Source organism: Tursiops truncatus, chromosome 16 (genome assembly GCF_011762595.2).
Source record: "Tursiops truncatus isolate mTurTru1 chromosome 16, mTurTru1.mat.Y, whole genome shotgun sequence".
Classification (NCBI taxonomy): Eukaryota; Metazoa; Chordata; class Mammalia; order Artiodactyla; family Delphinidae; genus Tursiops; species Tursiops truncatus.
In genome coordinates this window covers 29,956,778-29,977,651 of record NC_047049.1, presented here as the reverse complement: position 1 = coordinate 29,977,651, position 20,874 = coordinate 29,956,778, and the positions used below count along the sequence as shown (strand labels likewise).

The 20,874-nt window shown below is 49.1% G+C and overlaps 2 protein-coding genes across 12 annotated transcripts in view; one reads left to right on the top strand and one right to left on the bottom strand.

The window, feature by feature from the left end:
* The first annotated feature begins 40 nt into the window (after positions 1–40).
* ZDHHC16 (zDHHC palmitoyltransferase 16) lies at positions 41–20,794 on the top strand. 7 transcript variants are annotated; one of them, XM_073794118.1, is made up of 15 exons: positions 42–212; positions 1,297–1,442; positions 3,377–3,624; positions 3,805–3,999; positions 4,150–4,238; positions 4,640–4,668; positions 5,290–5,423; positions 5,563–5,610; positions 6,464–6,549; positions 7,209–7,332; positions 7,518–7,588; positions 8,331–8,895; positions 16,898–17,049; positions 18,171–18,357; positions 19,785–20,794. In XM_073794118.1, the coding sequence occupies exons 2-12, from the start codon at positions 1,319–1,321 to the stop codon at positions 8,443–8,445; spliced, it is 1,263 nt and encodes a 420-aa protein (XP_073650219.1). In that variant the 5' UTR covers positions 42–212; positions 1,297–1,318; the 3' UTR covers positions 8,446–8,895; positions 16,898–17,049; positions 18,171–18,357; positions 19,785–20,794. The 7 variants fall into 7 exon arrangements, with proteins under 7 accessions (XP_019795299.1, XP_019795298.1, XP_019795301.1 ...); XM_019939736.3 differs by having other exon boundaries at positions 18,171–18,372; XM_019939741.3 differs by lacking the exons at positions 16,898–17,049; positions 18,171–18,357; positions 19,785–20,794 and having other exon boundaries at positions 1,329–1,442; positions 8,331–8,803.
* The window catches only part of MMS19 (MMS19 homolog, cytosolic iron-sulfur assembly component), a 32,175-nt gene continuing 20,453 nt past the window's right edge, over positions 9,153–20,874 (bottom strand). Inside the window, exons 9-31 of one of the 5 annotated variants that reach the window (XM_019939735.2) lie at positions 19,833–19,919; positions 19,332–19,406; positions 18,845–18,922; positions 18,189–18,327; positions 17,785–17,939; positions 17,441–17,519; positions 16,903–17,028; positions 16,626–16,707; positions 16,220–16,317; positions 15,966–16,115; positions 14,287–14,442; positions 13,374–13,473; positions 12,788–12,890; positions 12,575–12,643; positions 12,221–12,347; positions 11,395–11,495; positions 11,197–11,253; positions 10,862–11,048; positions 10,457–10,539; positions 10,167–10,331; positions 10,025–10,084; positions 9,631–9,731; positions 9,153–9,550 (exon numbers count right to left, since the gene is read on the bottom strand). In XM_019939735.2, the coding sequence (XP_019795294.1) occupies positions 9,523–9,550; positions 9,631–9,731; positions 10,025–10,084; positions 10,167–10,331; positions 10,457–10,539; positions 10,862–11,048; positions 11,197–11,253; positions 11,395–11,495; positions 12,221–12,347; positions 12,575–12,643; positions 12,788–12,890; positions 13,374–13,473; positions 14,287–14,442; positions 15,966–16,115; positions 16,220–16,317; positions 16,626–16,707; positions 16,903–17,028; positions 17,441–17,519; positions 17,785–17,939; positions 18,189–18,327; positions 18,845–18,922; positions 19,332–19,406; positions 19,833–19,919 (2,406 nt within the window). In that variant the 3' untranslated portion in view covers positions 9,153–9,522. Of the gene's footprint in view, positions 9,551–9,630; positions 9,732–10,024; positions 10,085–10,166; positions 10,332–10,456; positions 10,540–10,861; positions 11,049–11,196; positions 11,254–11,394; positions 11,496–12,220; positions 12,348–12,574; positions 12,644–12,787; positions 12,891–13,373; positions 13,474–14,286; positions 14,443–15,965; positions 16,116–16,219; positions 16,318–16,625; positions 16,708–16,902; positions 17,029–17,440; positions 17,520–17,784; positions 17,964–18,188; positions 18,328–18,844; positions 18,923–19,331; positions 19,407–19,832; positions 19,920–20,874 lie in introns of those variants that run through there. The other 4 variants (XM_033841888.2, XM_073794116.1, XM_073794117.1 and 1 more) reach the window with 4 other exon arrangements.

Below are 20,874 nucleotides of genomic sequence, written 5' to 3'. Positions count from 1 at the left end.
CGGCCCGCATGCGCTTGCGCTTACGCTTGCGCTTGCGGATAAGGATGGGCGGGCGGCGGGTACGGGGCTGGAGGGTGAAGCTGTGGGCTGTGGGCCATGGTTGGTTGGATTGAGCCAGGCCGGGCCGGGGCGCCGAGCTGGAGGGGGTGGCAGTGAGCGGCGCGGAGGCTGCAGGGTTCGATTTGGCTGACTGGGGAGTCGGCCGGTGGCAGGTAAGAGCGAAGCCGCGGCCTTTGCTGCCCGGTCCTTTCCCTTTTTCTAGGGTCGGGCCCTGTTCTGGGGCCTTGTGAGTTCCTGCTCAGCACGGCCTCGCCCTCGAACCGGGCGGAGCTCACCCTCCGGGCAGCCTTAAGGCGCGGAATTGGAAGGTCAGCCCACCCAGCTCGCCCATTTCACAGATTTGGAAACTCAGCCCCAGAGATAGGATTTGACTTGTACAGTGTCTCTAGAGACCAAACCGGTACCCAAGTTATTTTACTTCCTGCCCATCATACTTTGGCCACGCCAGCCTTTTTGAGAAATAAAACCTTTCCCCGGTTTCTGTAACTGCAGCTTTCCGATCTTGCTGTCGGATCCTGTCAAGTGGAGCATGTTAGTCTGGAAGGGAAGTCTGCACATGAATAAAATGCTGCTCTTACTGATGATTGACATCTGCTGCTTGAGGCTGTAAACATCCTGAGAACAGCCTTTGTCCAAATGAGATTTGTCGACCTTCTTCTCAGTTTCCTCTGCCTTCTGGTGGCTTTGGAATCTGTGTGTGTACTCCCACTCCCACCCCTATGTCCCTCATATACGGTTTCTCCTTGGGAAAGAGATGGTGACTTAGACCCTTGAGAAGAGGGGGATGCTGTGGCCTGCCGTCCCCTCTGATCTGGTGGCAGATGTCACTAAGTGGCTACTACTGAGGGATCAGAGTGCTCAGAGCTTGTGCTGGGGGTGATAGCGAAACTGTGCGTGCTGTATTTCCTGCCCTGTTCACTTCCATCACCACCCCTCGCCCCTACCACACACAATTTTTTGAGCTCTGCTTTACCTCAATTTCCTGAGAGGAAATGTTCAGTTGTGGCCCCATGGACTACATATCTCTTCCCTGGCATTCCCATATCCCCCAAACCCTACTAAATAAGGGGTGTGGCGGGCTTGGCTTCAGGTTTCTTTTACACAAATCTGATCTTTAGCTCTGCACCTACAAGCTTTTGGCTTACATGTTTGGGTTGATTTCTGGTTGGACTAGTTTTTAAAAATGACTTCTAGCTCTTGAGTGCTATGATTCTAACAATGGTTTTCATTTCTCAGTAGACACTTACTTAGCGTTATCATGTTGGCAGGAGTGTCCTTGCTGTTATTTGTAGGACAGATAGACATCCGACCAGCCTTTCCACTTCAGCATCCCTCCAGTTCATTCATTCAACAAGTATTTATTGAGCACTTCCATGATCCAGGTATTGCGCTAAGCACTTTATAAGCATTTCGTTTAAACATCTTACCAAGTGTATATATAGAATCATAAAGGGGTAGAGCAGGAAGGGACCTTAGTATTTAATCCTACCCTCTCACTGAATGGGAACACAAGAAAATTGAGTGCCAGCAGGGTTTGGTGATTTGCCCAAGGTCACAGAACTACTTAAGGGCAGAATTGAACCCTAAGTAGTCGAGTTATGGGGCAGGTGAGAGTTGGTAAGTCTAGTGCTTGAGGCAGTCATTTCCTGTAGAGCTCAGTTATTCTGGAAGTGGTTGAGAACAAGCTGAAAAGTGGAGAATCAGAGAAGGGAGATTTTTTTTTGTAGACAGGAGAGATGGCATATAATTCATGTTTATTACAGATGAGGAATGCATCTTATTTGAAAGTTATTGTTATAAAAAGTATTTTAGTAAATAGGAAACTCTCCATTAGCCATAGAAGGGGAATGAACAATATGCGGATGACCTAAGTCACGTGGATTTGCTATGGGGTAAAATGTTTTGTCCCACTCTTATGTTAGATTTTAGCTGTATACTATTTGAAAACTCATGCTTTAAGCCAAATCATGATTCGACACAATAGGAGTCCAACTCAAAGGAGGTAGGAAGAAGTTTGAGCTTTTCCTTTTTCTTTTTTCTACACGGCCCCTTAATTCTCTTATACCCTTGGAGGTGATGGGAATGGCCACTTACTTTATCCTGGTACAGAGAGCAGGTCCCTACTGAATTGTCTGCCTTCTCTTTGCTGGCCTTGTCTGCTGGATTTCTTTTTGCCTTAGGTCTTTAGAGGGCTTGTGGAAGGAGATAATTAAGTTTTCTTTGAAAGGCCTCTTGTGGGGATGAGCCAGGGTGCAAGGAGAGTACCTTGCTCCAGTTACTGAAATGAAACCACCCCTACAGTGGAGCAGCCTCCTCCAGTTTCTGCTGGGTTTTGAGCTGCCTGTTAAATAAGTCAGTGGAGTTGCTGAGGACAAAGTAGCCGTAGGAGAAAATCAGATAATTTCCTTTCTGGTAAAGCCCTTAATCTGCAGAATTGATGAGACTGTCATGAAGGAATCTGTGTCTTCTGTTCTGGGCATTGCCTGGGCAGCTGACCTCCTGTGGCTATTAGATAAGGTAAAAACCACATGGAGGAGGTGAAGGCACTTGCAGAGGAGCCATGCACAGGGCTAAAGAGCTGGGAAGGTTGGTTGGGAAGCTTGGGGCCAATGGCAGCAGCCACAGAGAAAGCTCTCGAGTGTCCAACTAGAACAGGGCGGGGGAGACTCATCACTCAGAGGGCAGGCCCTGTGGTCTTCAGGAGCCACCAGCCCTCCTCCCACTGCCAGTGTCTCCTGCCTGTGGTGGTGTTCTGCTCTGAACACCAGAAATTGTCTTGGCTTCAGTAAGCTTGCGGCGGGGCTGGGACTAGAATTGGAGACAAAGCATCTTACATCATGCAAGGGGTAGCTGAGCTGTCCTGACAGGAGACAGGGACTCTTCATGCCACCAGGCCTGTAACGTCAGCGGGAAGGATGAGTATCTTTTGCCAAGACTCAGGTAGCATCAGGGAAGATCTAGGTGCAGGATCCACATGCTGTGAACTCACTCTGGCTGTTCCTGGTGAAGACAATTGTTAGGAGGTAGGCCAATGGGCCAGGGCAGGCAGGAGATGCCGGGACACCTCTGCTACTGTGACCAGGCCCTCAGAGGCACGTGGATGGCTTTGTGCATGTTGGTCGGGCTCCACCCAGTTGTCCGTCTACACAGACAACTCCAGAGATCCTGCTTTGGCTTGGAGTCACCTCCCTACTTCCCACACCTACTGACTGGCCCAGCGGGCCTCGGTCTTAGGTCTTTGCCTCTAAGCGCCCCACTGGTGGGGCAGGGAGGGACAGGACCCAGGCTGGCCCCTCACAGTTGTGTGCTCTCCTAGGAGCCATGCGGGGCCAGCGGAGCCTGCTGCTGGGCCCTGCCCGCCTCTGCCTGCGCCTGCTTCTGCTCCTGGGCTACAGGCGCCGCTGCCCACCTCTGCTCCGCGGCCTGGTTCAGCGCTGGCGCTATGGCAAGGTCTGCCTGCGCTCCCTGCTCCACAACTCCTTTGCAGGCAGTGACACCGCTGTGGATGCTGCCTTTGAGCCTATCTACTGGCTGGTGGACAACGTGATCCGCTGGTGTGGGGTGGTGAGTGATGCCTGGGGACAGGAACAGGGATGTTTGGGGGTAGCAGAGGGACATGTGTCTGATGGACCTACACTGGGTTTGGACTCACACTGGCCTCCTACCCTGGGGAAACTCCCGAGTCTACCCTGGGTGTTGGCAAGCTCTCTCACTGCGTCTTCTTGACCTCCCTGGTGTCGGCAGGTGTTCGTGGTGCTGGTGATCGTGCTGACCAGCTCCATCGTGGCCATTGCCTACCTGTGTATCCTGCCCCTCATCCTTCAAACCTACTCAGTGCCACGACTCTGCTGGCATTTCTTCTATAGTCACTGGAATCTGATCCTCATCGTCTTCCATTACTACCAGGCTATCACCACTCCACCTGGATACCCACCCCCGGTGGGTACCCCCTCAGGGGCATGGGGGAGGGAGAGAACTGCAGGCTATTGGAGCCAGTTCCAGGAGTGCGGAGGGAGAGTGCCTTGGTATTTTGGAGGTACGAAACCGGTGCTGCCACAGTTGTCATGGTGCTTTTCTCCCTCTGCGCAGGGCAGGAATGATATCACAACAGTCTCCATCTGTAAGAAGTGCATTAACCCCAAGCCAGCCCGAACACACCACTGCAGCATCTGCAATAGGTGGGTCTCTGGGAACCCCAGCTGTGGCCCTTTTGCTGTAGTTCTAGGGCAGAACCTAGACCTGGAATTTGACAGGACATTTATGAGGCACCCCTCATGTGCCAGGCAGTGTGCCCTCTATATCGGGACACCTGGTCCTCAGGATCGTCCTGCAAGTTCCGCATTTTCACCACTTGTGGAAAGTGAGATTCAGAGAGATGGGCCAGGGTAGGCAAGAGACCCGGAGTTAGCTTGTCCAGTGTCATGTAGCCAGTGAAGCAGGGTTTGAAGCAAGGCCTGGCTCTCCTCAAAGTCTGTGCCCTTTCCACCTCAGCAGGATGCTGGTCCTTATAGGAAAGGATTGGCACTGACATCTCAAGATCCTTGGCCACCGTAACAGAGCCTGTGTCCCTCCCTCACAGGTGTGTGCTGAAGATGGATCATCACTGCCGTATCCTTTTATTATCTCTTCTGCCTGAGGCCTCCTTCTTTAGCTCCAGAGCACTGCAGAGGTTTAAGGGCCACAAACCCAAGGCTTCTAGCATCACCCTGCAGAGAACACTGGGCTCATGAGAAGTTTGTAGAAGAGCAGATTTTGGGGCTGACATCTCCTGGGAAAAGCAGGAGGCTTACGTGCATTCTGGGATGGATCTTCTTGGAGCAAGGCACCCATCCCTAACAGCTCTTTCTTTTGTAGACTGTCGTGCTAACATCTATTGGATGGAAAGAGATGTTTGGTTCAGTGGGTTGTCCAGTAGGTGTCCAGATAGAACCATTGGTCCCTTGCTGCTGTCCCACACAGATGTCTGGTTAACCCGTTAGGTTGAAGTATTGGCAGACTCATTTTACTGAAGGATTTCAGTTTTCATGATCTCCTGATGGGACTTGTGAGGGCTTTGAAAAGCTTTAACACTTTCACCTCAACTTCAAGGAAGTCCCATATTTTCCTGCCTTTGGTGACAGGAAGCCTTGGGCTTGGATGATGTTGTCAGGAACCAAGGATGAACCAGAGAAACCTGGACACCCCCTGAAGTTGTGTGTTTGGTCTTGTCCTTAATCCTGCCTCCACCAGCCTGGCTAAACAACTGTGTAGGCCACTATAACCATCGGTACTTCTTCTCTTTCTGCTTTTTCATGACTCTGGGCTGTGTCTACTGCAGCTACGGAAGTTGGGACCTTTTCCGGGAGGCTTATGCTGCCATCGAGGTGAGCCTGTAGTTAGGAGCAGGGCAGCTCAATAGAGAGCACTTTGGGGTGTGGAATCCGTCCCTAAGGAGTGGGGCTGGTAGCACCCCCCATCCTACAGGTCTGGGAGTATAACCAGCACTGTTTTCCATCCCCTTAGAAAATGAAACAGCTCGACAAGAACAAACTACAGGCGGTTGCCAACCAGGTGGGCTGTCCCCACCCCACTGCCTCCTGCTGCTCAGGCCAGGGGTATAGAGTTGCTGAGGCAACTGGGGCCCACCTGTTAGTCGAGTTGTAGAGGCTGGGGTAGGGGGCCAGTCGAGACTGGATCGGGGTGTTTCTGGGCACTGTCGGCCGTGGGCAGACTAAGTGGCCTAGGGGCAAGCTGGGAGTCCCTGGTATGTGACAGTTTTTGGCTCTCTATTCCATTATCACCTTCTTTGGGCTGAGCAAGGGCTCTGCCTTGGTGATGGCCTGAGCAGCAAGGAGTCTATGTTAGTCTGTGTAATGGGGTTCCAGGGGACAGAGGTCGGGCTGGGCCAGTCTGACCATCCTTTGTTCCTGGTCTGTCTGCGTCCACAGCAGGATCGTCCCTTCTCCCCTGGCCTTTTAGGACTCCTTATTCTGAGCAGATCTTGGGCTTGTGATTGTGTCTCTGCTGCCCTTTCGGTCCTTAGTGGGGCTCACAGTTCTCCCCCTCCAGTTATTCCATTCTGGGTATGGGTCTCGTCCCCTCTTGGGGATTACAGCCACACAGTTCTAGCTGGGGCGTGGAGTGGCTTCCCCTGGAGCCCCATTTGTGTTGTGAGAGCTAAAGGCCCAGGGTTGGTCCCTCCTGTGCTTTACCATCCTGTCCAGACCTGCTCTGCCCCGTGTTTGTCCATGATGATGCCGCCAGCTTGGTCCACCCATCTGGCTGCTGCCCTGACTCCTCTGTGGCTTAACTCCCTATTTTCTCATCATGGGCTTGGATCACTTCCCTGCCTGCAGGTGTTGGGCTCTGGTAGAGAGAGACCAATGGAGCAAATGATCCAGACTTTGCTGTTTTCTTTTTCTAGACTTATCACCAGACCCCACCACCCACCTTCTCCTTCCGAGAAAGAGTGACTCACAAGAGTCTTGTCTACCTCTGGTTCCTGTGCAGGTATCTCAACTCTCATTTTTGACAGTTTGAGGGGCAGCTTCAGAAAAACCTTTTTCGGTGCCCACAGCCAGGCAGGAACCCATCCCCGTGTAAACTGCTGCTGTTCTTATTCTCACTTAGGTTGGCAAAGAGTAGGGCTTAATTTTCTTCAGCATTTGGGGGCAGGGAACATTAAAGATTTGGCATTGAGTGTCTGGTATGTGCCAAGGGAAGTTAAACTCCTACTTAAAGGGTAGGTGCATTTCATAGATGAGGAAAATTGCAGATCTGAGGGGTGAGGTGATTTGTTCCATGATACACAGCTAGGAATGGTAGAGCTGGAACCTGAATGTTGTGGCATTTTATTCTAATTGTTAGTGCTTTTACTACCTCTTCTGTCTCCCAAGCATGGGTATTTTAGGAAATATATAACATTTTCATTAATAGAAGTAGACTTATTTCCCCATCTTACTTTCCACATCATTTATTCTTAGCCCACATTGATGCTTTTTCATGGATGCAGTGAAGTAAAAGTTCGTCTAGGACATGTACGCTGGGAGTTAAGGCACACTTAGACATAAGCCCCTAGGCAGTCACTGTTGCTCAGCTCAATTTCAGACCTACGCATGGCCTCTAACTCCCTCCACACTACCCCACGGTCTTTGCCCCTCTTTTCTCAGTTCCGTGGCACTTGCCCTGGGTGCCCTAACTGTATGGCACGCTGTTCTCATCAGTCGAGGTGAGACTAGTATCGAAAGGCACATCAACAAGAAGGAGCGACGCCGACTGCAGGCCAAGGGCAGAGTGAGTAGGGCCGGGATTGGGGTGGAGGGATGGGTAGGTAACTGAACCTGCCATCCTATAAACAGAGGCCATGGTCAGGGCCAACTAAGGCAGGCATCATGAAATCCAGAACTTGCCTGGCCAATTTAGGCTCAAAATTGGTTTAAGGAAAAGGATTCACAGAAACATGTTTTTCTTTGCTCTAGGTTTTTAGGAATCATTACAACTATGGCTGCTTGGACAACTGGAAGGTATTCCTGGGTGTGGACACAGGAAGGTAAAGTAAAATATTTAGACCAGCACTGTTCATTGAACTTTCTGGAATGAGAAAAATATTCTATACCTCTGCTGTCTAAAACATTAGCCATTAGTCACATACGGCTTTTGAGTGCTTGTAATGTGGCTAGTATATCAGTGAATTGAAGTTTAAATTTAATTTCATCTTCACAAATTTAAATAGGCATGTGTGGCTAGTGGCCCCCATATTGGTACGGTAGCAGGTGACGACGACAGAATCCTTAGAAAGTTGTTCTCGAGAAGGGACCTCTAGTTAGGGTATGCTGGCCACCAGTCACCTCTCATTTGTATGGCAGTGTCTGGATTTCAAGCACATAATTTGTGGGATTGAAGTCATCTATTTGTGACAGAGGTCCTAAGACAATAAATGAAGCTAGTTCCCTCAGCCCAAGAGACAAAGGTAAATCATTCTTCAAATTGCAACTACTGAGGCAGTAAAAAGTAGGTGACTGGAAGTACCTGCCCTCTTCCTTTTCCCATCCTATTACTCCTGTCTGTCACTGTGCTTACAGTGGCCCCTTAGAAGTTTAGCTCAAAACCTCTAAAGGCCTTCTAGTCACCAGAGGGCACATTTATTGGACAAAACTGTAACTTTTATTACTTTTGCGATGAATGCCAGGGTAGCTTCAGACTACCTTGATATATCTTTGCTGAGTAATGAGGCTCAGGAAGGAAGACTAGGAAATCTTAGATCTCACAAGTATTTCTGTCTTCTCTTATAGGCATTGGCTGACTCGGGTGTTGTTACCTTCCAGTCACCTGCCCCATGGGAACGGAATGAGCTGGGATCCCCCTCCCTGGGTGACCGCTCACTCAGCCTCTGTGATGGCAGTGTGAGCTGGAGTGTGTCAGCCACAACTTGAGCACCACCCTGCTTCCGACATTGCCTCAAGGGCCTCCAAGGATAGCTTCTTGGAATCCTTGAGCAAAAAGAGCCAGTGGGCCTGCCTTACAGTACCATGCAGGGACAGCTCAAGGACCAGTCTCCCGGCCATGGCGGAAGCAAGGCATGATGCGGAAAAATCCTAGGACTGATGTCCCTTTACTCAGGCAAACAGAAGTTCCAGCCCCAGACTGGAGATCAGGCAGCTAGCAACCTTGCCAGGTACTGACCCCGACCTCCTCCAGCTTACAGCACTGGGGTTGGCTACCACCTCTTCCACTTGCCGTCTGAGAAAACACCTGAATGGTAGAGCTGAGATCCTGGCTTCTCAACAGGGCAAAGATACCAGGCCTACTGCTGAGGTCACTGCCACTTCTCATGTGCTGAAGGGAGCAAAAATAAAGGTATTTGATTTTTTAAAGATATGTAGCTTTTCACTCTTTGCCTTTCTCTTGTGGGGCGGGGAAGGGGAAAGTCAGGGTCAAGGCCTAGTGAGTGGGTGTTACGGTCCTGCCACCTCTGCCCCACTTGGAGGGGCTGGATGTCCTGAAGAATTCCTGGCCAGTTCCTATCACTACTGTTCCTCTAGCTTATGCAGTGTTGTTTCTGGTTATGTACTGCTGAGGCATAAGTGGAGAGAGGGAAATAACTGACGGCCCCATTACCAAAAGAATCTTTATTCTCCAGCAGGTACACACACGCCACCATCCCTGGTCCTCGGGGCCACGCTGATCTGTATTCAACCTCAGCAGCATATCTCACTTTTTCTGACATATAAATGGAAGAGCCCCAAGACCAAGATCATTCTTCAAACACAAGTAGTCTCACACTCAGTTACTTCACAAATCCATTAGAAGTCAGGATTCCTATGTTTCTTGTACAGCCATGCGACAGAGGCCCAGCATTTGTGCGGTGTCTGTGGGAAAGGCAATCAGAAGCCAGTCATCTCCCTGCTTTGGGCAAGATGGCTTGATAGTTAGTAATTTCAGGTTAGATTGTCTGTCAGAACAGTGTAGGCCAGGATGGAGGGCTCAGCTGCCAGGGCTCCCCAGCAGAAACCTGTAGGCAAAAAGAATGTTGACAGCATTAGTGGTGAGGCTCATTTCAGTCCCATCTCTCCCCATGACCTAAAAACTCACCATTCTCCCCTGGCTGACACTGCTTCCTTACGCACCAGTCTCTTCTTGTCATCCAGGGGTTTGGCTAAGGCCCGGATCACCTGCAGTTTGTACGGCAGCAGCTGTGGAGTTAGAGGAGCTAATCTTAGCCTTGTTCAACCAAGACAACCAAAAAAGCTGCTCTGACTCTACAACTAATACTCTTCCTATTCTTCTTTAGTGATTCCAGAGAATGCTATGTGGCAGGCTGGCCATTATATTTTAGGGTAGTCAGGAGATCCTTGCCTATCTGTACCCTACAGTGCATATCTCAGTCACACAGCAGGGTAGCCAGTCCCTCTTGACTAAGGCAGAAAGGTACCTCTGGCTCTTCTAAGAAGCTTCCAAGCCAGAGAGGGACATCTGCGGTACTCACCACGGGGGTGGGCAGGTGAGTAACAGCGTGCATACACTGCAGTGCAGCGATCCGGACAGCCTGGAACACAACCATAAGGAGGTGAGGGGAGACCCACGAATGGGAGATGTACAGGCCAAAGAGTTGTTCAGGCTCAACGCACCATGGAAGGGCTGGAGCTGAGGTTTAGGAACTTGGTGACGAGGGTGTCAACGTGAAGACTCATTACTTGGGGTGCTTCCAGTAGAAGAGGCTGAAGGCAGCTGAGGGTGGAGAGCTGTACCACAGAGTCTGGGCAGGACAGGGCCTCCAGCAGCAAGGAAAGCAGCTAAGGGGCCACAGGAAAGGTGGGATGACCACATCTTTTGATGAACCTGCCTTTCCTCCCCTTTCTAGCCCAGCTGGGGGACAATGGCTTGGTCCCTGCTTAGAGGCTGTGACCGCAAGGCTTACCGTGGGCAGCTCCGGCAAGAGCACAGGCTTTGGCAGCCTGTTAAGTACATGAGACAGACCCTTCAGGTAATTTGGCTTCACATCTGTAAAAAATGGAAAAGCTTAGGGGAAAAACTGGGCTCAGACAGAGAGCTTAAGAATTCAATTCTAATCTCTGGTGAAGCTGGGACATTAGCCTACAAAAAGTTTTTTTTTTTTTTTTTAAAAAGCCCCTCAAGCTCAGAATAGCCAAGATATGCCAATCAAAGGAAAAGAGTGGGTCAAGAATCTAGATGTTCAGCGCTTCAGGTACAGGTCACACTACAGCTCTAAAGAAGCACTCAGGTCCTAAATTATTTTAGAGACTGTGGCCTGACCAATGGAGAGGTCTGTGTATTTGAGGACTTTCCTTTAGACTCTCCTCACCTCGAGGAGCAGCATGGAAACCCCGGACCAAAGCAGGCACGTTATCCGTGAAGAACCGCTGGCGAAACATGATCCGCACTTCAGCATGGCCAGCACGAGTCAGCACATCAGTGCAGTCAGACATGAGCAGAGAGAAGCCATCAGCTGCTGCTGGGCCTAGTTCTGGATCACTCAGGAGGCCCATGAGCTGGAGAAAAGAGAGCCTTTGAGGTACATCAGCGGGGAAGAATCTTAAATACCCAAGAGGAGGACAGTAGTCATTTTTGGGAAGAAGAGGATCGACAGGGAAGTTCCTGTTTAGGTCCTAGGTTCTGCTGTCTTCAGCAAGGACTTACCCGGTCTGTAAGGCAGGAGCTGAGAGGATGATATCTGAGCACTAGGGCCTTTGTGACCTGTTTTCAGAGAGAAAGAGAACAGTCAGGGCATGACACTCAAACCCTGAGAAGCATGCATGCGCTGCAGGGTTAAATGGAGAAATTCTTTTTAACCAGACCAACTGCTCTGTCTAACTGGAATCCACTCCGACTCCTTACCCAGAGAAGCAGTGTGAAGGCCTGACTACGATAGGGCCCAGAGCTCAGCCCAGCCTCCACTTTGTCCACAGCCAGCTGTAGGAATTCATCCAGCTGTTGCCCTAAAAAGGAGGGAGGAAATGCTGATGCAGATGCTACACATGTCCGTTTTACCAACAAAGGTGTAAGTCATTTAAATGTAGAAGCCATTAGAAAAAAACCAATATTGTTTTGGTTGTGGATTTGGCCCACTCAGCTCTAGGACACCAGCACAAGAGCCTGGTATTTCCATAATGTAGGGGTGCTGGCATTCGAAAAAGAGTTGTCTACTTCTAATAAAGAATTACCCCTAAGGGCTTCCCTGGTGGCGCAGTGGTTGAGAGTCCGCCTGCCGATGCAGGGGACACGGGTTCGTGCCCCGGTCTGGGAAGATCCCACATGCCGCGGAGCGGCTGGGCCCATGAGCCATGGCCGCTGAGCCTGTGTGTCCGGAGCCTGTGCTCCGCAATGGGAGAGGCCACAATAGTGAGAGGCCCCCGTACCGCAAAAAAAAAAAAAAAAAAAAAAAAAAAAAAAAAAAAAAAAAGAAAGATTTACCCCTAATAGCTCTTTGTAGGGAATAGGATGACAGAACTAGATAGAGCACTCTGCTTGAAGCTCTTATCTTATGTCCTATAAAGCTTTGCCCAACTCTGGTCTTGACTCTTGTCCCACGGGCTGTCCCTTGGAAAGCCCTATTACTGATATATTAGCTAACTTCCTTTAAAAAGAGAATGAGAACTAAACGTCAAGATTTCATCAGAAGTTGATTCAGGGAGGCTCCCAACCCACAGCCTCACTCCAGTACCTGCAGGATGCTTGTTCAGAAGTCCTGCAAAGCACTTGGCAGCAGCAGTGGAGGAGAAGGGGCAGCTGTGGCAGCAGCTCAGCTCTAAAAGTTCCCGCATGAGTTGGTTCAGCTGAGGGATTTCCACCTATAGAAAACCTGGCCATGTCAGGGACCCAGAAAACACTTGAACTCTAAGAGACACCCAGGAGAGAGTGGCAGCAGGGGCCAGGGTGGATGGGAAATAAATTCTCCAGTGGGAAAAGCAGAAAATCAGCTTAGCTTGTGACAGATTTCAGCCCAGAAGTCACCCAGGATCCACCTCCCCTGGTCAGGGTTAAACTAGGGTACTCCCCAAATGTTGTGGTCACTTACATTTCGAGGCAGGGAGCAGACAAAGGCCATAAGCAGTGCAACCAGCCGCCTCTGCCCTGAGGAGCCATCCTACAGAGGAAGAAGAGCCTTAACAAGCCTGTCCTGCTAGCAAGAGGCTTGTCTGCCCTGAGGATACCCATCCCAGGTTAGCCCTAAAAATCTGAAGGACAGAAGTCCTAAGATTCTCCCCAGTCTGATCCATCAGACCCTTACCTGGAATGGTTGGAATCTGCCAGGGAAGCTGTTTTCAGGCAGGAAGGTGATGTTGCCATCCAAGAAGAGGGGCACAATGTGGGCGACACTCTGGGCAGCCAAGCTGGGGGGAGAGCACTAGGTGTCACTGAGGAGCCGGGCTCTACAGCAGCCCTGGGGTTCCTGGTAGTCACTGAGTCCGTGGGCCAGAGCATGATCATTCACACCTTCAACAAATACTAATTCAGCACATATTATATGCCAGGAACCATTCCTGTTCTAGGCCTTGGTGCTACAGCAGTGAACAAGACAGATCAAATCCCTGTTCTCCTGGACCTTACGATCTAGCAAGAAAACTCAATGTGTATTTCAGAAGTGCTCCACAGGTGACTCTCATGCACATCTGCAGCTAAGAACCATTAGTCTCTGGCCCCCAGTCCATGATGCTAAAAGGCCCCTTCTTACTTTGCCAGCAAGACTTAACAAAACAAAAGCTGCCTCCATGTTTCAATCTGGGTAAAAGGACAGCTCAAAAGGAAGTTATTGCTGCTTCTTCCCAAGAATTCTGTCCTCCCTGGGATCAAGTCACATCCATGATTATACTCACTCAGGGCTCAAGTGGGTGGTGGCAGTGCCAATGACAGACACCATGGCGGCCAAGACCTCATCCTGCAACAGCACTTTCTTCAGAACTGAGTGCTCCTTCTCTGCAAAATCAAAACACGCACAATCACAGGCCATGACTGTGGCTCAGACGATTAGGTCCTGTCATCATCATGACTCTGGGCCTTGACTCTAGTTACAAGAGGAGCAGTTTTTAAACTGTCCTCTAGTAGTGCTGTAGCCCTGAGAAGCAGCAAGGCACCAGAAGTAGGAGTGTGTAATGCAGGCCATAGGGAGCTCCCGAGAACTTCGTGCAGTCCTTTTGACTGGGCAACAGTGGAAAATAAGGCTAGCTAATGTGAACATTCTTAACATCAGAAATGTTAGTCTTTTCAAAAACTTAAAGGTAACATGGATTTATCTTCATGGGTCCTTTTATACAGCAGCTACCACACATACATACATTACTGTTGACAAGCACTGCACATTAACTTATTTAATCCTTACCAACTACCCTGTGATATAGATATTACTCTCTATCAACCCCATAAAGTGAGGAAACAGAAGCTTAGAAAGGCTATCTTCATCTAAGCTGGCAAGTGGTAGAGTTGACCACGAAACCCAACCAGGTCTGCTTGACTCCAGAGCCTAACTCTAACTAATCTAATTACACAGCAACTAAGGGGGGAAAAGTGTGCATCCTTTTGAGTGTTGCTAACACTAGTAGATTTTGGTTCCTGCCGAAGGTCAGCTTGGCACCCTCTGCTTGAAGTGAAATCTCATGTGGACACAGGATTCAAAAGAAGCCTCTGCTGGTACAAAATGCAATACCAGTGATACCCCGAGGGTGGCAGTGCTGTTCAACACTAGTGGAAGGCTGATTCGGGAGGAGGGACGGGTGAGGTGGAGGAAGTTACCTGGCATGGAAGCCTGCACAGCCAAGGCAAGCAGGCAAGGTATAGCTGTCTGATGGAAATACCAGCAGCTCTCGGGGTCTTGCTGGCATTTTTCTGCCACCTGCTGGAGACTCTGACAGACAGCAATAACTTCACTTGTTCCTGCAACCGTATTCCCTGTGTGGTGAGAAAGTTCTCTGTAAGGTTTTCTTAAAAGCACTTCCAGGTCTGTCACATACAGAATATGGGAAGAATAATCGAAGACGAGTAACTAAAGAGACCAAGAGTGTCTTATACAGAGCCAAGTCATTTTATCCAGGAGCTGAGACCTGCCCAGCCAGCTCTGCAACAGAAGCATTCATACACAGCTGATCGTTGGAACAAGGCGGGGGTAAGGGGAGCCAACCCTCCTGTACAGTCGAAAATCCACGTGCAAGTTATAATGGTCCCTCTTTACACAGTTCCTCCATATCTGCAGTTCTGCATCTGTGGACTCAACCAACCACAAGCATATTGTACTATAGTTTTTACTACTGAAAAAAATCTGTATACGTGGACCTGTGCTGTTCAGACTTGTTTTGTTCAAGGGTCAGCTGTACATTCTCATTTAGTTTTCATAACAACTCTCTTAGAAATATCATTTTCCCCATTTTATAGAGGAGGATGTGGAGGCTCAATAAATTACCAGTGGTTTTTCCAGGGTAACAGTGAAAAAGTCAGGAATCAAACCCAGGCCACGCTCTGAGTCCAGTGTTCTTTCTACTTTACATCAGGTGCTGGATCATCCACAAAGGGCTGGGCAGTACAGAGTGGGGCACTTAGGGAATTAGTGAGGTTCTATGGTGTGCATGCACAGGTTCACAATAGCAATAGCTGCTGTCACTTATGAGGAGCAGTGCTTCTCAAACTCCAGGGTATGTACAGGTTACTTGGAGATCCAGTTAAAATGCAGATTCTGATCAGTGGCACCTGAGATTCTGCATTTCTAATAAACTCCCAGATAATACCCGTGCTGCTGGTTGATGAACCCTATTTTGAGTAGCTTGGCCTTACAGTGGAGCTTTTCTTAAAAATTTTTATTTATTTTATGTTTTTATTTTTGGCTGCGTTGGGTCTTCGTTGCTGCACGCAGGCTTTCTCTAGTTGCGGCGAGTGGGGGGCTACTCTTTGTTGCGGTGCATGGGCTTCTCATTGCGGTGGCTTCTCTTGTTGCAGAGCACAGGCTGTAGGTGCGTGGGCTTCAGTAGTTGTGGCGCGCAGGCTCAGCAGTTGTGGCTCACAGGTTCTAGAGTGCAGGCTCAGTAGTTGTGGTGCACGGGCTTAGATGCTCCGCGGCATGTGGGATCTTCCCGGACCGCGGCACAAACCCGTGTCCCCTGCATCGGCAGGCAGACTCTCAACCACTGCGCCACCAGGGAAGCCTGGCAGGCGATTCTTAACCACTGCTCCACCAGGGAAGTCCCCAGTGGTGCTTTTCAGTGGCCTCCGTGCGCATTCTTAATAACTGTTGCCCAAGTCTCATCCCTCCTCAGAGGCTGAATCAGTTGGACTAAGACCCACGCATTCAGCGCTTTTTAAAAGTTCCCATGTGACTCTTACTATAGCCACCACTGGAACCACTGCTTTAGAGGCATCAACTCCAAACCTGACTATGGTTCTGCCTTCAGCCCAGTTCCTTGAGGACTGTTCCTGGTAGTTACCTTTGTTCATCTGGCGGAGATGCTGCAGCAGAAGAGGCAGGGTCTCCTTGACAATACTGGCATGTGTGGATATAGCTGACAAGGCTTGCAGACAGCGCCGATGCCGGGAGCATTTGGTGGGCCCATCTCCTCTAGCCAAATCTGACTCCTCTGAAAGCAACCCAGGAGACAAGGTTTCACTGTGTGATGGCAAGCATGAAGGCCCCCAAGCCTCCCTGGGAAGGGGTAAGCCACGGAAGATCAGAGACACATACCTATACACAGCTCCCCAGCAAGCTTGGGCACTAGGTGGCTGCTGAAGGCCACAGGGTAGAGAGTGGCCAGGGTTCCTGATGCTTCCAGTGCTGCCACCCTGCCGGGGCACAAGGCAGATGAGCACTAGCTGAGCCTTGGTCCATGGCTCTCTTGCCTAGGCCTGTCACTAGGCAGATTCAGGAGTGTGGGCTTCTGAGGCCACCTTGCTGAAGAGTAGGATTCCCGTACTTACACCACTAAGTTGGACCAGGCTTCTTAATGCCCAAGAAAAGAGAGCATTCCCACACCTCCAACCAGGGAGCAGCCAGAGCCAAGCATGGGGCCCACCTCCCCTACGGAAAGCCATGGGTCGGAAGCACAGAGCCCCGGAACAGCTTGCTCGATCTCGCTGCCTTATATTCTCACCAACTCTGGGAATCCTCCTCCAGGAAGCTCAGTCTGTATAGATGACCCACTGCCAGCTCCAAGTCCCCAGAAGACAGGAGATCTGTACAGGAGGGAAACACGAACCTCACCTTTCTTCCCCTGCAGCCATCACAACCCTTCCTAAAGTCCTATAAGAAGTCCCAAATCATCCAGAGTTGTAGTGAGAACCAGGGAATTAAGATTGCTCTTCACTTAAGACAGAAAATCACAAGAAAGGGACCAATACTCCTATCTTTTCTCTTTCCCTTTAGCACACCTGGCTGGGCACCCAAGACTGTGAGTGTACGGATGCCAACAAGCTGAAGCTGGGTGCTGGGGTCCGTCAGGGCCATGAATACCAGTGAGCACAGCTGGTCCTTGAAGTCACTCAGAGGCCTTTCATCTAGGAAGAGACAGAGTCCAGGTTAGAGGGAAATCCTATTCAGAAGTGATGCAAAGATAACCTGGGACAGATTTTTTTTTTTTTTGCCATGCTGCGTGGCATGTGGGATCTTAATTCCCTGACCAGGGATCGAACCCGTGCCTCCTGTGGTGGAAGCACAGAGTCTTAAGCACTGGACCGCCACGGAATTCCCGGGGCAGATCTAAAGAATTTAATCCATTGGGTATCTGGGAAGTACACTAGGAAAGAAATCAACAGCTCTCAACTGTTAAGTGTTCTCTTGGGCTACATCCTCAGAACAACAGGTCCACTGTTCTAGGCTACTTCTCTGTAGCGCTCTTTGCCTGCCATCCTTTATAGGGCTATAGTGCTCAGCAGCCCCCAGGATACCACATCTAGAAGATGGCCTCACCCTTGTCTTCATAGCTCCATTTCTGTTGCAGCTTCAAGAAACCCAGGATCATTTCAAGGATTGTCCGCCGCTGGTTGCTCTGTAATGTTTTAAGGGGTGTTCAAGTCTAAAAATACTTTATTTTTAAAGGATTTCAGTCCTGCTACTTGCAGAATTGGGGAGAATTATCCTTTTACATAAGAGTGTCAGGAAAAGAGTGAACAAGGGAACCAGCAGCAGCTAATGGGAGCAAAACCCGAGATCTACTATATCTAGGCCCAAGCTCAATGCTTAGCGCTCTCTCTGTGAGACAGCGATCCTGGCAAGGGGTCCCATCATTTCCCCAACAGATTCTGCTTCCTTACCTGACTGTGCTTGTGGAACTGTTCCAGCAGTAGGGGCAGCACGTTGCTGGTGATGTGGTCACAGGCCCGGGCAGACGCACCTGCAGCCGCCTGCAACAGTTTGGCACTAGGCCACACCAGTTTCATGTCTGGTTCACACAGATGGTGCCTGCAGTCTAGAAAGGCAGCACATCACAGACCTAGGGAGTAGGCTGAATGTTGCCTGGTTCCCCTGCAGGCCATAGAAGTTGGAGGCTGAGCCCTGGGACAGTTGGCTAGCAGTTACCACTTAAATTGCTTTCAATTCAAAGCAGGGCTCCAGCACCCAAATCACTGAACATGGGGGCCACTCATGAAAGGTCACTGGCCTTAAGGAATTTCTCTGTTGTGCTCACTCCCCTTTCTAGCTGCCATGGCCCCATTACCCTGTAGAATGTTGCTAAGGAAGGAGTCAAGGAGGTCCTCAGCATCAGCCCTCAGCACAGAGCGAGACAAACACGCAGTCAGGGAGTTAAGGGCTGCCAGGCCCTCGGCCTCTACCCGCTCACTTGCCGTCTGGAACACCTGTCAGGGAGGGATCCCATGGCTACTGAGGTGAGCCTGCACCAGGTGAGACCCCACCCACCTACTGCCTATTTCCTTTGCGGGGAGGGGGTGGTGAGAACCTTTGGGGCACAGCAATGGAAATTAACCCCCCAAATGAGTTTCTTCTCAATTGGTGTATTCTCACTAAGTCCTCAGTCCCACTAGGATTGATACACATACTTTTTGAGAAACTGAATACAACTTTAGGCAGTGGTTGTTGGGAACCCCTTTCCTAAGTCTCTTCCTCTCCCGCTCTACTCAGCATGACCTATGCTCCTTACCATGGAAGGACAGGAATTGGGCACTGTGCGAGACTGATCATGTGCCACGACCAAACAGCTGACCCTACCTTGTCATTCAACTAGAAGTATGCCCCCTTGCTCTCTTGCTGAATAACCAAGCACAGCAACAGAGGGAAAAGGATACGGTGTGTTATTTCCCCTCGTGCCTGACAACCAGGAGTTAATGGTAGTGAGTTTATCTAAGTAACACTCACCTCTCTGCGGATAGAAGCCCAAAGGCTGGGGAGGAAGTCCTTTAGTTCTTTCTGTCCGTACACAGCACAGCAAGCATTCTGCCAAGGAAAGCACAGGTAATGGCTATCTACACACTCAGACTTCCTAGGACATGCAGGCCCCTCAGCATAATGGCACCTGAAAGACCCCGGCTCTCAGCAGTAAACCAGCAGGATTTCATAACCATCCTACCCAGGTCACTGAAAAGTAGGAGCTTGTCCTGACTGATGGAAAACAAGCATGAAGAGGGAGCCCTGGTCAGCCTTTCCTCAGCTGCCACTCAGTTACTACAGAACAAGACAAAATGCGACTGGGGGCTTTAGGTCAACATATAGGCCCGGATTCTGGGTATCCCTCTCTTGAGGCCAATGAACTATTCCCTGGCTCTCCAAGAATCAATTCATAATCCTTTAGCACCCCTAAATTGTCTAAAGACAGCTGGATCCTCAAAAGAGAACAATCACTCACCAGAGTCTGCAGAGAATCCAGCTTGGCACTCAGAATCTCGGAATCCACTTTCTCAATCAGCAGGGGGAGCAGGAACTGTGGGAGAGAAGGAAGAACTAAAGAGTGAGATATGGGTAGTGCTGCAGCCACACCAAGGCCAACCATGTCCTCACTGCCACCAGTTCCCAGGGGTAGGTGTTACATCAAGGAGCTATACTCGAGTCGAGAGTAGTGACTGTAAACCAACCTCCCTCTCAATCCATGGCCAGACTCCCAGTGACCTGAGAAGTGGGCTAGCTGGCAAAGCTAAAGAATTTCAAAAGATAGCACCAAATAGGGATTGGGTTACTATTTTAAATGAAGAGATGGTGAAGTTTTTTACTTCGAAGGTCTGAAGACACTTGCAAGATGCCATAACCTAAAATGTATACTGGAACTTTCTTTTCCCCCATGCTTTTACTGTTCTTTCTTCAGACCCTTCTGTGGGTTGAGGCTACATATCCTAACTTTGGCTAGACCCACCTCAGCAAATCGCGGTGTAGAAGCCAGCACAGCTCGAAGACTCAGGATGAGATCTTCTCTCTGGATACCATGGGGATCATTAGGTGGCTGGAAAAGGCAGAAGGGGGCGTGAGCTTGTATAACTCTTCAGACCACCCCTGGACACAGGAGTGAACCTGGCAACCCTGCAGAATAGGGTGAGATTTACACCCAATCTGGCAGAAGAAGTTTATGGTATGAGGCCCCAGCAGGAAGACTGCTTGCTCTTACATGTTCCTTGGGAATTTTTGTCTGTTGGGCATTTATTTTCTATCTGATCACACAGTTTCCATCTTATCTATCATCTCACCATTCAGAGATAAGCACCCTTAACTTTCTGGTGCAAGTTTCTTCTCTGTATATATACTATCATGACTATGTGATTGGTAGACGCTGTTTCCCTTTAAAATATATACACTTTTTAAAAATGTGATCTTTTGAATATATTTTCTGCAATCTATTTTTTCACTTAATACTAGGTACATTTTTTCATGTTATTAAATTATTTTTTCATAGCATTACTTTTAGTGGCTGATACTATTTCATTGTGTGGTTAAGCCACAGTTTATTTGGATAATCACCCTTTGATGGACATTCCTATTTTTTTACCATTATAAAAAGCTGTAATTCTGGCATTATAAAAACTTTCATGATTTCTGCGTCAAGAAGGCAGATTTTTTTTATTGAAGTATATAGTTGACTTACAATACTGTGTTAGTTTCAGGTGTACAGTAAAGTGATTCACTTATATACATATATATTTTTTTCAGATTCTTTTCCACTATAGGTTATTATAAGATACTGAACATAGTTCCCTGTGTTATACAGTAAATCCTTGTTGTTTATCTATTTTATATATAGTGGTATGTATCTGTTAATCCCATACTCCTAATTTATTCCTCCTCACCTTTCCCCTTTGATAACCATAAAGTTTGTTTTCTATATCTTTGAGTCTGTTTCTGTTTTGTAAATAAATTCATTTATATTACTTTTAGATTCCACATATAAGTGATATCATATAATA

Excerpts from the sequence above, each read along its gene's own strand:
- ZDHHC16 (XM_073794118.1), top strand. The coding sequence starts at position 1,319 with ATGTTGGCAGGAGTGTCCTTGCTGTTATTTGTAGGACAGATAGACATC. Across the intron at positions 4,239-4,639 it reads CACTGCAGCATCTGCAATAG|GTGTGTGCTGAAGATGGATC; the intron begins GTGGGTCTCTGG and ends CCTCCCTCACAG. Across the intron at positions 7,589-8,330 it reads CTGGGTGTGGACACAGGAAG|GCATTGGCTGACTCGGGTGT; the intron begins GTAAAGTAAAAT and ends CTTCTCTTATAG.